We start from the raw sequence: 16631 nt of genomic DNA on the forward strand, positions 1-16631 counted from the left end.
TCTGCCTTGAAAAAGATGTCGTCTCCTTGGGGCCTTCCTTACTAAATAACAGATAGATAAATTTAAATAAAGAGAAGCATAGACCTACAGTGATGCTTGATCCATAACCCCATGTTATACTTATATAGACAATACCTGCAACTTTACTGCTACTAATTCTACTTCAAATACAGAAGGAAGAAGTCATGGACTTATTTTACATATTTATTTTTCACTTTATACTGTATGCTGTTTACATGCATGGAGTGGTGTCACTTCCACCAGGAGATAAGTTGAGCATGTAGCTCCTTACATATATGGATTCATATGGTCTAACTTACATACGGTTCTTTGGCAACAGGAGTCATCTTACTTTCAAGCTCCACTTACCCTGTTTTCCTCCATAGCATTATATGGCACAGTCTTTATGTATGAAATAATTGCCTGTGCCTGTCTTCTGTTTACTTTACTACAAAATCCTTTCTTACGCATTACTCTGTCCTGTGGACCACCAATCAATTTTCTGTTTCATCTACCAGTAGGAGAGTGTTGTATACTAGGTGACTTTTTTGCCTGGTGCAGTGCTGAACCCTGGTGGTCCTTGACTAAATTACACTTCCAAATTAAATTACACTAACAAATTTGTGGGATTTAAAGGGGTGTGGATTTTTTTTTGGAGTTTTTTCTTTTCAAAAAATGGTGTTGCCCAAAATAAAAATAATAATAATAAAAAAAAGTTAGAATGGAAAAATAGACTCCCTTTCAAGCAGAAACAATCACTGTTTATACATTTCAAAGAATGTCAATATTTGCTGCATAATGTGGTTACAGGAGGCAGACAAAATAAATGGAAGTACCAAATAATGTATGAACATTTAACATTTAATATATGAACATGTCTGGACTAATAAGAATTTGGAACATCCTTTGCCTATAGAACAGCTTCAGTCCTTCTTAGAATGCTGTTATACAAGTTTTCAACTGTTTCTAGCAGGATATTGGACAATAGTTCAGGAAGGAAAGCCTCCAATCCTTTGAGAAATTGGGAAATGAAGGTGGTGGAAATATACTCCACAATCTATGTTCCAGAACTTCCTAGAAAGGTCCGATGATATTTAGACCTGGTGATTTGGTAGGTCATGGAAGGTGTTTTGACTTCATCCTGGTGTTCATGGAACCTGTTTAGCAGTGTGTATGGAGGCCTTGCAGTTGTAGCATATGGGAACATTTGAGGAAACAATTTTTGCAACATAGGGTACACCTGGTTGCCTAAAATAGCTTTGTATTTCTTGGCTGTAACTCTACCATGCAGAGTATTAATCAGACCCAGTGACTCCCTCAAGATGGCTGCCCATAAAATAACAGATCCACTACATTTAACAGCTGGGGACAGGCAATGTGGGTTGAAGGCTCACTTTGCCATTCCCGAAACAAGAACCCATCCAGATGTAAGGAAAAGAGTAATTGAAAATTCATAAGACCATATTTCTTACTACTATATCACCACTGCTCAGAAGTCCAGGTTTGTACTCATTACACCAGGCTATGCATTGTGCATTGGTCTTGGTTACAAGCAGGCAGAATAGCAGCTCTACCAGCTTTGTTATAAGCTTTGTAAAGCTCATGATGTACAGTTTTTGTTGTAACAGGAAAGGCAGATTCAGTTCTGGGGTAACCTTTGAAACTACTTTTACATTTAGCAATCTCAGCTTCAACTTGTAACCACTGTTCCAAGTTCCTGATGCAGTTTTTCCTTGTTTGACACATGTCATCATGCTTTTCCATACACATCTCCTTGACACATGAAATAATTTTGCAGTTTGTGTGACTGACATAGCTGTCATTTAGGCCCTATTCGACCACTTCCAAAATCTGTCAGATCTCTCATGTTGCTTTAGAAACTCATCCATTGAAGTGCTGACTTTAAAACGTCTTTTAGAGCAAAAACATACTGGTAATTAGAATTGATGTTGTTCAGACTACTTTAACTTTAGTTACGTCAAAATACGATTCCTTTTTCATTTGGTGTTTCCACTATTTTTTTCAACCCCCTGTAACTAAAACCTGTTCTGGTACGTGTCAATATCCCCGCTAAAATACTGAAGGTTCATGGAGAAAAGACGTGTTTTTGCGAGCGCCACGGCAGAGACATGCGCAGTCCAGACTGTTTCCTCTTCCTGTGGTTCGACCACAGATAGTCTACTGAGAGAACAGATATTAAGCTCTGTTTGCGCAGGACCACGAACAAAAGAGACTTGCCTCGAGTTCGATAATGGATGTCCTAATAGTTGCTACTTGGACTTCAGCTGTATATCAGCCTATAGAGGAACAATCGATTTTTTCAGTCATGTAAAGACATATTTTTTTCAATACAAAATGCATCCTTTTACTTGGTCACAGTATTACACTCAACAGCTTACTTGCATTACAATGGCCAGAATAATTTCATTTACAGTGATAAATAGATTTGTGTTCTGCGACTGCAACGACCAGTTCAAACATTTTGTCTTTCCTGAATGATTCCTTGTGTGCTCTGACGTACAATTTGGATCATTATAATGAAATGGAATGGAATACTCGTTTTTTTTCCCAAAAAAGTTTTTTTAACAGGAGAAACTAGCCCTTTTCGAAAAATGTCCTGGTGTCCATTTGAACCCCCTTTAATCCCCCCTCAGCTCTCACAAGAGCAACAGATAAATGTAAAGTAAATATTGGTCCAAATAGCAAATTCAGTTTCTGTTTAATCTGTGAAAAATGTGTTGTGTGTTAAAATGTGGTGGTCAGAGGAATCTGCATTGGTTATTTTTGTGTTACGTGTTCTGAAGAGGCATTTATCTTGCAATTCTGCTGTAAACTACGAATTCATGAAGCCAACGAATGGGAGTTTGCATCCCAATGATCCCAAGTATGCCAGAATCTTCTGATCGTTAATGTTTGGCCTTGGGTTGAAGGTTGTATTGTTGCATTTTGAAGCTTCTGTGAAGTTCCGGAGAACAGGCACCAGAAACATGATACAAGATTACAATTTTGGTGAGCAGGATTGCGAGATGAGGACGCGCAAATAGAAATTTGATCATTGTGTTAAAAGCTCCTCGTGATGCAACAGCAGAACTACTTTGAAATCCGTAGAGTATCTTCGCTTTAACGCTGTGCCCGACCCTCCTCCCCATCCACTACACGCTCTGTGCGTGTTGAACGGCTGTAGCCGTGACGTGTCTCAAACTGCAAGCCGGTGCTACATTTGCTGGGGAGATCAATTGCTGGGAACCTACCTGGGGGCACCATGGGCAGTGAGTATATCCCTTGCTTGACTGGGCTAACGTTGGCTAGCTGACCAGTTAGCTCTCTTAAGTCAGTGATTTGATTATGCACACTTGAAACACTCTTTACTAGTAAGTTGGTGTTGCTAGCTAGCTCAAGTTTAACATCAATGGAAAATTTCATTTTGGGTCACGCAATGGCTGTCTAGCTAGCTAGCTACACTGCTAAAGCTCCAATCCTGGCAAAAGTCACTGGAGGCCATCTTTATTTAAGATTAAAAAATCACAGTCTTGTTCCCCTTAAGTGTGGCATTTTTAACCTTTAGATCAGTGTTGGCTAACTTAAGGCTTGCAAACTTGGGTGTCGACAGATTGGGCTGAACAGTAGCTTGCCCATTAGAAAGCTGGGCAGCTACGAATGTTATCTGTAGCTTTCTGTTGTAGCCAGCCACCAAATATGATCGAATTTTACAATATCTGGAGTTGTGTGAACGGTTTTATGGCCAAGTTGTTTCTATGCCTAGAAACGGGTATTGACTTGAGTTAGCTAGTTGGCTAGCAAAATTTAGCTAAACTTGTCGAGATTGGAACCAGTGGTTTGAGTGATGACGTAGCATAATGTCTGAATTTCTGTAGCTAGCAATTTAGCCCATGTAGTACTGGAATTCCCCCTTATCTGGAGTTTTTCGTTATTCTGTTGGTGCATAATGTATCTTTCCACTTCATGTTTTAGCATAGCCACCTACTTGAGCAATTTAGACGGCTAGCTAACTACACGTGAAAACTGCCGTGATGCGCAATGATTGCTTTGCAGGACTCCTCTTAACGCTACAAGTGTACAAATGACTCCTCTACCCTCGCTGTCCCGTTATGCCACGTCTTCTACCGTCTGAGTTGGCAATTGAGATGAATTAGCATATGTATCTTCTTGACACAAATTTCATGAGGAATAATTCTTTTTCCCCTCTCTTTTTATCTTTCAGTCAAATTTTTGGAAGTAATAAAACCTTTTTGTGCGGTTCTACCGGAGATCCAAAAGCCAGAAAGAAAGGTAACGTTACGAAATACGTGTTGTCATCTATGGCTCCTTGTATATTTCAGCAAATTGTAATTTAGCCAAAGCATAAGAATTAAATGTTTTTTTTTTGTTGTTGTTGTATATCAGATTCAATTCAGGGAGAAGGTGCTATGGACGGCCATCACACTTTTCATCTTCCTAGTGTGTTGTCAGGTGAGTCAAACTTTTCCATCTGGGCAATCGAGAATCGCCATGTCTCAGAGTTTGTCTGGATTATAGTTATTGGTGTATTTTCCTTCTGTATCAGTTTTTTTTTTATTGAATTCGGGATGTGTTTTTTTCATGCCATGGCCCTTTTCACATTGCATTTGAAGTGCAGAAACACAACTCAAGTTTCAGCTGTGTGGGATGTGTGAGGACACTTACAATATATGAAAACTGGCCGATAATAGGTGAATTGGGGCTGTTCCATCCCATGCTGCCTTGGAGTGTTATACAGTAACGTGTTATGTGGTGTTCTCTTTCATCTTCCAGATACCCTTGTTTGGGATCATGTCCTCAGACTCTGCAGATCCATTCTACTGGATGAGAGTCATCCTTGCATCTAACAGAGGTTTGTTCCCAAAATGTTTCTTCCACCAGCTTGGTTTATCTCAGTGAATGAGGAATTTGTTTATTCAGTTTTTAATATTTGTGGACTTTATTTGAAACAGGGCTGTGTAGATTATGGATGCAGAGTTAGAAGTACTAGTTATACTTTTGGAACATCCTCTCACATTTCAGAATAAAGATAAGGCAGAAAGTTTAAAACATTTCAGCATGCTTTTTTCATGACTGGTTTGTTCTGTTACCTCTCACAGCGTATATCTAAACCTGGATTTGACTCGCACGCTGGGATTGATGCCATTTTGGTTGCAGTATGTTTAGATAGACATGACAGGCTGCGTACGAGAAAGCAAGCAAGTGAAAGCAAATTTGGATTTGAAGAGTGCAGTTTATTCTACAAAGTCTGGCTTCAGGCTGGACGTGATGGTACACTGAAAGTCGGATTTAGAGCTTAATGCTGATTTCATTTGCATCCTGCCTCAAAGTGACAGAACGTTGTGTTGCATGGTGTCCCTGCAGCTCTGTTATCCATGCTAATGAAAGGAAAACAACAGATGCAGACTATACTGCATGCTAGGTCCAGGGCAAGTATTTTGAAAAGGAGGAGAGTCAGCGTGGCACTTCATTTCTCCCCAAAACTACTATGTGCACATGAAAAGTACAGCATTTTGGGTGCAAAGCATCTTTGGCAGAATGGAAAGCAATGTGCAGACACCTGTGTTTATGTCCTTAGCGTACCTGATGTTCTGCGTTACCACCCACAGGTACGCTGATGGAGCTGGGCATCTCTCCCATCGTCACCTCTGGGCTCATCATGCAGCTGCTGGCTGGAGCCAAGATCATTGAGGTTGGAGACACGCCCAAAGACAGAGCACTGTTCAACGGAGCACAGAAACGTAAGCGAGCTGCCCTGGTTGCTGCTCCTTTTGTTCTGTGTGTGTGTGTGTGTGTGTGTGTCTGTGTGTGTCTGTGCACGCGCATGTGCGTGTGTGTGTTTACACACACTACAGTGTATTGAGGTTACGTTTTTATGTACTGCTCCGGTACATGTGTAACACTGCCCGTTCTATTCACCGTAGTGTTCGGCATGATCATCACCATTGGCCAGGCCATTGTGTATGTGATGACCGGGATGTACGGAGACCCCTCGGAGATGGGAGCTGGGATCTGTCTGCTCATCATCATTCAGGTGAGCTCCCACCCTCAGTTACTCTGGGCTGCCAGTGCTGGAGTGACTCTCTTTAAAAGAACAGTACAGGTGTCTACTGTTTTGTCAATGGATTCAGTGGTGAGATATGTAGTGTTGCAAGTTTTTATTGCAAGTAAAATGGAGCTGAATGTAGAGCTATGTAGTTGCTACCAGTGGCCTTCTCAACAGTGGCCTCACTCCTCATGCTGTAGTTGTAGGGCCCTTGTACTCTCATTGTGCAATGAGTAAGCTCTTTTTCAACCTTGAGAAAATGTGGCAAGTTCTTGCCAACAACTTTAAAAATGTTTATTCTTGCAAACAATTGTACAAAAACAGTTTAAATTATTAACATCTCAGTACGCTTTCAGAGCGCGTGCCTGTGTTTTCTGATTCTAATCTGATCCCCATCTCTACAGTTGTTCGTGGCAGGATTGATTGTGCTGCTGCTGGACGAGTTGCTGCAGAAGGGCTATGGCCTGGGCTCTGGCATCTCACTCTTCATTGCCACAAACATCTGTGAGACCATCGTCTGGAAGGCCTTCAGCCCCACCACAGTCAACACAGGCAGAGGTAAGCCATTATGCTCCATGGGACTGAGCTGTTACTGAGGTCACCATAACGAAGTATGCAAGGTTTATGATGTGACCTATGCCCTGTAGCTGTGCAGCTGCTGATAGAAAGAAAAACACTTTGTGATGTCTTGGCAGTACAGCATGAAATCTTGCATATGCCTGCATCAGTGTTGTTGACACTAGTTTCTCTGAAGAAAAATTGCATTTACATTTTGTCATATTGCAGACTCTTTTATCCAGAGCGACTTCCAAAGTAACAGTACAAAGTGCATTTAATAAAATAGCATGAAATTTTGAATAAAACAAAGACACAGCTAAACATATTCAAACATGCATCAGTGTAAAACGCAGAGCTAAGATCACCAAAGCAAGAGTTTTGGAGGTGGTATCTGTGCTTGGTTTCTTGGTTGACTCAGTTACTACACACATTAAAGTGAAATGTTTGAATTGGCCTTGTTTGAACAAAATGAACAGTTATCAAAGCAAAAAATGGCACACCCTCAAGATGGCAATTCAAGAAAACGTTTCAGTGCACTGTGGTTGCATCACACTAGTGTTCCTAGTAGTACATGTAAGCTTACAAGAAAAGCATATACTTGCATATACTTATGCAACTCGTCCTCTTTAGTCAAGGTTGCAGAGAACTGAGACTAACCTAGCTCTTCTGTTCAGGAACGGAGTTTGAGGGAGCTATCATCGCCCTCTTCCACCTGCTTGCAACACGCACAGACAAGGTGCGCGCACTCAGGGAGGCCTTCTACCGCCAGAACCTGCCCAACCTCATGAACCTCATTGCCACAGTCTTCGTATTCGCCGTGGTGATATACTTCCAGGTCAGTGTGCTGCTTTTTTTTTTCTTGAGATAGGCTTGTGTTCATTGTTATTTAACAACTTGATTCATCTGTTGGTGTAGTGCTATATCATGAGATTATTTCATCAAACAATGGAGTTGCTGGTCTTAGAAAAAGCAAGAAGCAGTGTCTGTTATCAGTTGGGTGTAATGATCTCCATCTGTGTTGTTATAGGGCTTCAGAGTGGACCTCCCCATCAAGTCGGCCAGATACCGTGGCCAGTACAACACCTATCCCATCAAGCTCTTCTACACCTCCAATATTCCCATCATCCTCCAGTCTGCCTTGGTGTCCAACCTCTACGTCATCTCTCAGATGCTCTCCACACGATTCAGTGGGAACTTCCTGGTCAACCTGCTGGGAACCTGGTCTGTAAGTAGCTGTTCTCCTACCCTGCCTACATCATTCATTGGACTTTAGTAGCTAAAAAGATGAAAGGATAGTGTGTGACAGAACATTTCCAAGTTAAGGGAGTATCTCCCTGAGTAGAAAATATAAAGAAGTATTTTATGTGGAGTCATATGATTAAGTCCCTTTCTTTAGAACGGGTTTTTTTCCCCCAAGGCAGCACCATCATGTGCTTTTCTAACACTGAGAATTTAGTGTTCGTGAGGTGGACAAAACAAACAGGAGTATGTTGTGAACCTCTGTGTACGTTGTGCGTGTGGTTGTACAGGATACCTCCACTGGCGGCCCTGCTCGTTCCTACCCTGTTGGTGGGTTGTGCTACTACCTTTCCCCTCCGGAGTCCTTCGGCTCGGTTCTGGAAGACCCGGTCCACGCCATAATCTATATCGTCTTCATGCTGGGCTCATGTGCCTTCTTCTCCAAAACCTGGATCGAGGTGTCAGGATCCTCTGCCAAAGATGTACGTTCTAACCTTTGTGCATATGCATATTCGTACCTGGTGTTGCATGTGGCTACTTTGGTCTTTGTTCATTCCTGTGCTGTATGCATTTTGCATATATTTTTTGTTGGTTTGTTGTACAACAGGTAGCTAAGCAGTTGAAGGAACAGCAGATGGTAATGAGGGGACACAGAGAGACTTCCATGGTGCACGAGCTGAACAGGTACGGCCCAAAGCTTTAATATGGTGAATAGGTGTGGCCCATTTGTCCCTCTTACAACTCTGTAGCCACACACCCTAGCCCATTAGTTTCATTTGTGAGTTTATTCAGGGCTCAGTTAATAATAACTCCTCTGTCTCACAACCCCAGTGCTCAGATGACTTAGGGCAGGTGATCTGAGACTGGCCTTTCCCCACAAGTGTTCTGCACTGTATTGGCATCTTAGTCCCCCCCTCTCTTTGCAGGTACATTCCCACAGCAGCGGCCTTCGGCGGACTGTGTATTGGGGGACTGTCGGTGATGGCCGACTTCCTGGGAGCCATTGGCTCTGGCACCGGGATCCTGCTGGCCGTCACCATCATCTACCAGTACTTTGAGATCTTCGTCAAAGAGCAGAGTGAAGTGGGCAGCATGGGTGCCCTGCTCTTCTAAAGCCCTCCCCACACCTGCCAGACAGACCCCACCGCCCACCTTAGTATTATTACTATTATTTCAGTATAGGTTAGGTTTTTTTTTTTTGACTTGTTTTGTTTTTCAAAGAAATGGTTAAAAGCACAAGTGTTATTATTGAGGTTCTCTCAGTGGATTCCTCCATGGCACGATTGACTGAGACAGCACCACCTAAAGACTGTTCAGACATCCATTGATCGTATTCATATCAGACCACAATTTTTTTTTTTTGTAAGTGGATAACAACTGCCACTTCAGAGATGCAACAGAACTACCCAAATGTGCTTTTTTTTGTTTCAGTATCGCTTTCAATTAGTTTTGAAGGATTGGAGGAACCTTTTTTTTTGTTTGGAGAACATGCCTATCTGTTAACGGACTATACCTGCACACCTGGGCTCCCAGGCGAGAGAAGTTTATGGCTGTACACCATGGTGCTGGAGAAACTGGAGCATAGTTATTTCTAGATATTTCAAGCCATGAGGGAGAGGTGGAATCATTGGGAAGGAACTTCAGAACCACTGTGTGCAGAAGTTTAATGGCTTGCTGGAAGCGTGACCTTGTTTTACATCTGTGATCAAACATGGCAAAGCAACCACATGAAAACTCCCACAGCTCTCAGTGGTGTTCAGCTTAGTCTTTTTTTATGAGTGTGTTCACACAAGTCTTAAGAGTTACGCAGGCGTTCTTTTCTCTTAATTTTAGGTAAAGGAAAGAGTTGTCTATGCAGGGGGATGTTCCTCCTAGACTGGCCACATGCAAGCACTATAATGTGCTCTGCAGGGGGTGGGCAAGATTTTATATGAAATCTTAGTATGTGTCTGTTTTGGTTGTAAAAAAAAAAATTTGGACATCATGGATTTTGCTTTTCTGTATATATGCTCCATTCCAGTCAATCATCTACAGTGTAAAATAATCATTTTTAAATATGTAAAAAGAAATAAAAAAAAAACCTCAGAACGAATGCTTACTGGTTAATGTGTCATTCATTCTAAACAGAAACTTTGGGGAATCTCTGGGGCCTGTTGGAATTTTCTCCAATCTCTGTCGCAGTCATCGCTATAGCCCTGAAAATCTGCACCATCGCACAGTAAAGGTGTGTTATGTAGTTATGCATGTTTAAGATTCCGATTTTTGAACTCGAGCGTCTCAAAAAGCAATAGGCGTAGAAAGGCTGGCTATTACGCACTCATAACCTTCGCTTCGTCTGACGTCACACAAAACGTGAAGACGTAAAAGGGGAGGTCTGAGCATGAGGTTGAAGGTCACCACGGGAGTTATGTGACAGAAAACAGCGCTAGTTACGAAACCTTGACCGATCAACGCAGAGAAGCTATACACCAGGAGTGGTGGGCTCAGGGTGGCGGCTACAGACATGTCCTATAGCAGACAGGAAGGTATGGTGGTATATCTGGCGTGTCTTCTAATAGGGTATCCATTTCGATTGGAGCTGAACGCAGGCAGGCTTGGCTCACCATTCATTCATTACTACTTACACTGCCTAGCTAGCTGACCAGCTGTACAATACAACTGAATGACTGAGGCTAGCTAGCTAGCTAGTCAATTGCATATTCAGACTGCATATTCGTATTGCATATTCGTCTGCCAAAGAGGGAAATGTTTGTAACTAGAATAAATTTGTTAAATCTATTATGAGTTGTTCGCTGCATTCAGCTAACATTGGCTTGTCTAGGTACATTGTATATCTTCTCTAATAGTGTAGCTGCTACTTGGAAAACACTGGGGTTTTGCATCAAATGAATGGTCGGATACGTTGTAGTTTACGCATGTAGCTAGTCTACAATCAGCGCTGAAATCCTAACAGTGCGAAGTGCTCATATAATTTCAATGTTAAACTCGACCTCGTGTCCCTGAAAGTAAAGGTGTTCGAGTACACATGCGGCGCAGGACGTGTTAAAATCGTTGGTATGTACATGTCCGGATGGCATGATCGTGCCTGCATGCCATCCTATCCTTAAAGATCTCGTAGCAACATTAATAACAAACAGTTTGTGCAGGTCATGCTGATCTGAAACTTGTGTCAGCAAGCTGATGGCCCTTGTTTGACAAGCGTGGAAAGTTCGCGAGCCAGCCGGTAAATGAGTAATCGGCGCACAAAACACGTTTTGTTTCTGAAGACGTTTAAGTAGTATTTAGCCGACCCAATATTACTCGCTTTTACTAACATTATATGAGAAGTCTTATAACCTTTTATTTTTTAAAGAATGAATAAAATAATCTGGTATGAATTTGCTCGACCTAATCAGTACCAAACTTAACTGCAAAAAAAATCTCCCAGTGATGCATTTCGCTATTTCTCCTTTTGAATTGAATCTCCGCCCCGGATAATTTAACTGGGCGTGGTTATGAAGCCTTGCTCGTACAACCTGAAGAATTGTGGAGGTCTATGTGGAGTCCGTAATAAATAATTACGGTGACATCAATAACATTGCATGCTTTCCAGCGACCTGAAGGACCAGCATATTAAATTTGAAGTGTAGATTAGTGGTGAAAACATTTTTGTGCTAATAATCCATTTGTTACTGCAACCTTTCATTTTCATAGATGTGGATTGTTAATAAATGGGGTACATGCAGACTGTGACACATGAAACGTGGTTCCTTTTTCATTGTTGTCAGTTGTATGATGGGAAGAGTTGTCTCTCGGTCATCGCGTTGTGACAGTTGCATCAGTAGAAAGGATAACTGTACAGAACAGCTAAACCAACGAATGTAGAGGAATTTCAGCTCCATACAAATAACCGTCTTTCTCTGCAAACGTGTACCATTAAAATGCTTGACAAATTTCAAGCAGTCAGGGTGTCTTATTGGTTTGCACTGTATTAACTCACAAACGAGGTACCAAGGAGGTTGTGTACACTAAACCTGAAATACTGCTTTTCTTTCATGCTAGCTACGTAAGTAACAATACTGTTAGACTATATTTAACCATATTTGTCCCATTTATATTCCATTTTGCTTTGATTTGCAGTTTGTGAAAGTTGACATATTATGGTGCAGTAAATATGATTAGGATAAAGGGATTGGGGATTAAGTTTCTCATCGTTTTGCTCTCTGTGTTTTCAGGCCTGTTGTTGTAGCATATCTTACTAGGAACTGCACAGTGTAGGACTGCTTTATAAAAGGAACTGGGGAAGAATTTCAGGGTTTTTCCTCCATATTTGCTGATATGTTTTTATTTTTTTTCCTCTGGCTGTTTAACCTTGGAAAAGTGGTTAAATAAATGTCCAGATTCAAACAGTTTGTTTTTCTTGGTTGGTTATTACACAAAATGCAACAAGACTATACATTTTCATTTGAAGGGTGTGCAGCCACCTACAATACATGGATCCATAATGAATGTTTTAAATATAGTTTATACATTTATAAAATGAAAAGGGCAGGACACCTCAAACTGAACCCAAGTTTTTACCAGCCTTCCCTGCACTCACTGCTTGGTTAACTGGCAGAATACAGTGCACCTGTTCGCATTATGCTGCATGTATTCACCATTAAGCAGGGCGAGGGGTTGACGAGGATTCACATGTGTTGGAAAGCCTTGTCTGAACTTGGGTGAAGTTATTTGGATTTTCTTTTGTTTTCTGTAACTATTGCTTCAAACATTGTTTTCATGTTTAATGAGTAATTTTAGAAACCTTGTCTTTGAGCTTTGGAGCAAGCTTATGGTTGTTACAGTACATGCATAACTGAAAATTATTATTGATGTAACCTCATTTAAAAAAATTTATATTTTTATCTAGTTTACATTCAAAAACCTCATGAAAAACTAGTATCAAGCTAAATTATGACCAGGTAACCCATGTTTACTGTACTGACTCAATTTGGGATTAAATATGTACACAAAACCCAAAATTACATTGATAAGGTTGGTATTAGGCCTGTGTGTAATTGTGGTAAATGAAACAAAGCTACACTACCATGGTAGTACACACTTCAAAAAAAACATGAATTGTTTTCCTTCTGAGTCAGAGTATGGTTCATTCTGTGTGAAACGTGTTGACACCCAGATCTTGAAAGCTCTATCTTGGAGCTTCAATCACAATGAAATACTTAAAGTAAATTAATTTTTGTTCCGTGTTTTTATTTAGAGTAACATATTTTTTCACCTTCTCGGGCATACCATTTAAGATATTGGCTATTTGAGCACTGTTGAGAATTTAATTATGTAAATCACCTAATTTGAAAAAAAAGATTTTCATCATGTGACGATTTTGTCAGATATTCTACAGAATTCTACAGAAAGGAAATTTTCAGATTTGGACCTGTTGTTGTTTCACAGATATTGTTTATATAATACTCTAAACAGGCCTGGCAGTTTTGAACTAAATGCAAAATAAAGGGATATTTATTTCAACCATTTTCTGAAGGTTATATATATAATGTGGCATCGGTTACAGTATATATTTTGAAGTACACTTTTTGAGGGACATACTGACCTTTGCACTTTGTCACTGAGTCCCTGTCTTTCTCCTGATGTGGGTTATGTCACAGAACTGTCACTCATATTTGACTAGTGAGGGCTTCTCTTAATTTTCCACACCAACAAGCTTTGGAAAAAAATTGATACTCAAGTAAAAGTAAAAAAAAAAAAACGTGAATACATTTTCTGAACCTTTTTATATGATGGCGTACTCTCAAATGATCAAAACAGACCATGTAGAGATTAACCCACGCATCAGTATTGTCAGAATTACATTATTTGAAAATACTGTTGGTGTGCTGCTTATGCGCTTGAACAGTGCCTGTGTAAGCCATCGGAAACACTATGTGACCAAAAAGTAGAGAACTTATAGTTGAGGGAAATTTTTACTTAAATAGGTAGGCCCATTTTATTTTCAGTTCAGCAAACTGAGACATCTGATGAATAAATTAGGAGCTAATTACTGTGGTCCTGTAAGTGTAAGGCTCATTCTAGTTTTGGACACTAACTGAAATCACTATCAAAAGCAAGATCATACTGATTTTTGTGTCAGCTGTAATAAGACAATCATCCCCTCAAAGGTTAGCTTTAGTGTTGTAATATAATACTGATTCACTGTCCTGATGTACTCACTCCACAGGGTGGTGCACAAACATGAGACTTCACAAAGTTGAGATGTTGCAGCTGCCTGTGCTTTCCCACATTGTTGATTTGTGTACGAATGGCAAACCTAGTCCTCTCGGGTCTACATTTGCATATTTAATTGATACTCCAAAACAGAAGAAAATCTATAACAGGGATGTATGTGTTGATTTCTTTACTGGAGAAATGTTACTTAACAGGTTGGTGGCAAGCTGTTAATATTTCAGTGTTCAAAGTATAAAGTTATATTATGACTGATTCAGAGGAGTGGTTAATTATTTCTTAACCAATGCCTTGAAGAGTAGAACACAATGCCTTGCTCTGAATCTCTGATCCTACTCCGAATTCTAAAATATCTATCTCTATTATCTAAAGATATAAGCAGAATGTTACAATCTTGGACACAGTGAAGCTAGGCTAGGCTATTTCTGCTTGCCTCTGTGGTTCCTTTAAAATATAGTTGCTCTCTCCTCTGTGGCAGGTAAAGATCGCATTATCTTTGTGACCAAGGAGGACCATGAGGCCCCGAGCAACGCTGAACTGGTGGCAGAAGATCCCGATGACCCCTATGAGGAGCATGGTAAGGAGGAGGAGAGAGATGCGGACAAGAGGGTGGGGAGAGAGGAGTGGAAGTGTGAAAATATGTAACTCTGGACAATCATAGCAATGCAGAAGCACAGGTGGTGTAATTATGTGCAGGATGACCTCATGCATTGAATATTGCAGGGGTGCAGGCAGGCTTTACCACAGTTTACCTCACCTTTGGCTGGAGCCTCATGTCTGACTCTGAGAGGGAGCTGAGAAAGCTGAGTCAGTCTTGCTGTTTTTCCCAGGTCTGATCCTGCCCAGCGGAGACATCAACTGGAACTGCCCTTGCCTGGGGGGCATGGCCAGTGGCCCGTGTGGACAGGAGTTCAAGTCGGCATTCTCCTGCTTCCACTTCAGCAAGGAGGAGGTGAAGGGGTCAGACTGCATGGAGCAGTTCCGCGGTATGCAGGAGTGCATGCAGAGATACCCCGAGCTCTACCCCCAGGAAGATGAGAAGGAGAGCAGCTCAAAGGGCGGGGCACCTGACACTGAACACGCCCCTCCCAACCAGGACCCAGTTCCCGCCTCAGGATCTGATTCCATCTCTGTCTCAGAAGACGCACCCCAGACAGACAGCCCAGCCAAAAGCTAATACCAAATTCTGCTTGTATTCCTTTGCCTTTCCTCTGCAATCAAAGCAAGAAGCACTTATTTGAAAACATGTTTATTTCTGTGTATGTGTGAAGACCTCTGTCATTTTTTGATTTGTTTTTATACCTGATATTTTAAGAGGAACAAAGACACAAAGGCTATCAGTTCCAGGCAACCTTTATCCCTCCGGTAGGGAGTTTTAAGACACAAAAATATGTTTTGACCTTCATGGCCATGGGGTAAAAAAAAATAAATAAAAATCTCTGACTGAAAATGCATACTGACACTGTTTTGTACCCAAGGTCATGTATTGAGTTGAAATTATGGGGTTGGGCTGTTAGAGGCTCTCAGGTTGAGGGGGGTTGCATCAGCCAGTATTCTATCTAGTACTTCAACATTTTGGGAACTCGCTGCTTCCTTTATGTCTGATAACACAATAGGTGCTATGCCATAATAGACCAAGGATTTATCAAAGTTGTAACTTTCAGTTACTATCCTTGATCAGTCTCACTCCTAGCCATTTCACTTGAACTCATTTCCTAGTTCTCTTAAACAATTAAATATGTTAGTACTCTTAAACATAAATCTTGTCACATGACAATTGCAATTACTAGTTATTTTGAAATAGTGCTTTGTCATCTGTATTTTGACCTCATGTTTTTTTTTAATTATTTTTACTGTGTTCTATTCATTTTATTCACTAAAATGTTTTCATTTGAATTTATGTCTATCTGATTTTATTTTTCTTTCACACCTTTTCACAGGCAGTAAGGTGTGAATGGAGGTTTTGTGCAAACTGACTTGCAGTACCTCAAGTGGTTTTTTGGTGAAGTCAGGGTTCCTAAGCTATTTTATGACTTCTTCCAGCTTGAGAGAGCTCAAATGTAATACGCATCAATCCTAGAGAGGCCTCTAGCATCTTGGCTTCAAACTGGGACACAAGGGACCGAAGCAATTGTTCACTCTTCAGAATAATTAATGTGTGCAAAAATGCAGCATGTGAGTCATTAGCAGTATTTTCATCAGATGTTGGCATTGTTCTTTCACACCGGAAGCTATAAGCAAACAGTTCCTGTGAAATCTTTAAAAATGGGTTGATTTATACAGCCTCTGCATAGGTATCTACTTTTGAATAGAATCCTCACCCGATATATCTAGACCTTTCAAAAATACCATGTTCTAAATCCATGCAAAAAATGATCTAAATTGGAAACGATCATCAGTTTTCAACAGATTCTGCACAGATTCATGTTTACGAATGGGTTAACCTCATCTGTGTCTACTGTCAGTGCGTCAAGATTCTGTCAAGTAAATTTATGAACCACCTCATATGGACTGATGCATGTGAATAAACTAAGTTATATCATCGCTTGGTCAGCTT

The 16631-nt window shown here is 40.8% G+C and overlaps 2 protein-coding genes across 2 annotated transcripts; both read left to right on the forward strand.

Moving 5' to 3' along the window:
* The first annotated feature begins 3186 nt into the window (after nucleotides 1–3186).
* On the forward strand, nucleotides 3187–9944 carry LOC118780456 (protein transport protein Sec61 subunit alpha-like 1). The gene is made up of 12 exons (XM_036532937.1): nucleotides 3187–3269; nucleotides 4223–4290; nucleotides 4405–4470; nucleotides 4792–4870; nucleotides 5628–5759; nucleotides 5943–6052; nucleotides 6469–6622; nucleotides 7297–7457; nucleotides 7650–7847; nucleotides 8152–8343; nucleotides 8469–8545; nucleotides 8788–9944. Exons 1-12 carry the CDS (start codon nucleotides 3263–3265, stop codon nucleotides 8972–8974), a joined length of 1431 nt encoding a protein of 476 aa, XP_036388830.1. The 5' UTR covers nucleotides 3187–3262; the 3' UTR covers nucleotides 8975–9944.
* Nucleotides 9945–10242: 298 nt separating this feature from the next.
* On the forward strand, nucleotides 10243–15755 carry LOC118781229 (mitochondrial intermembrane space import and assembly protein 40-like). The gene is made up of 3 exons (XM_036534167.1): nucleotides 10243–10386; nucleotides 14553–14651; nucleotides 14905–15755. Exons 1-3 carry the CDS (start codon nucleotides 10365–10367, stop codon nucleotides 15249–15251), a joined length of 468 nt encoding a protein of 155 aa, XP_036390060.1. The 5' UTR covers nucleotides 10243–10364; the 3' UTR covers nucleotides 15252–15755.
* The last annotated feature ends 876 nt before the right edge of the window (nucleotides 15756–16631 follow it).

This window comes from Megalops cyprinoides, chromosome 7 (genome assembly GCF_013368585.1).
Source record: "Megalops cyprinoides isolate fMegCyp1 chromosome 7, fMegCyp1.pri, whole genome shotgun sequence".
Lineage (NCBI taxonomy): Eukaryota > Metazoa > Chordata > Actinopteri > Elopiformes > Megalopidae > Megalops > Megalops cyprinoides.

Coding starts and splice junctions, on each gene's coding strand:
- LOC118780456 (XM_036532937.1), top strand. Junction 4,471..4,791: donor TCTTCCTAGTGTGTTGTCAG/GTGAGTCAAACT, acceptor TTCATCTTCCAG/ATACCCTTGTTTGGGATCAT. Junction 4,871..5,627: donor CATCCTTGCATCTAACAGAG/GTTTGTTCCCAA, acceptor TACCACCCACAG/GTACGCTGATGGAGCTGGGC.
- LOC118781229 (XM_036534167.1), top strand. CDS start 10,365: ATGTCCTATAGCAGACAGGAAG. Junction 10,387..14,552: donor GTCCTATAGCAGACAGGAAG/GTATGGTGGTAT, acceptor CCTCTGTGGCAG/GTAAAGATCGCATTATCTTT. Junction 14,652..14,904: donor TGACCCCTATGAGGAGCATG/GTAAGGAGGAGG, acceptor TGTTTTTCCCAG/GTCTGATCCTGCCCAGCGGA.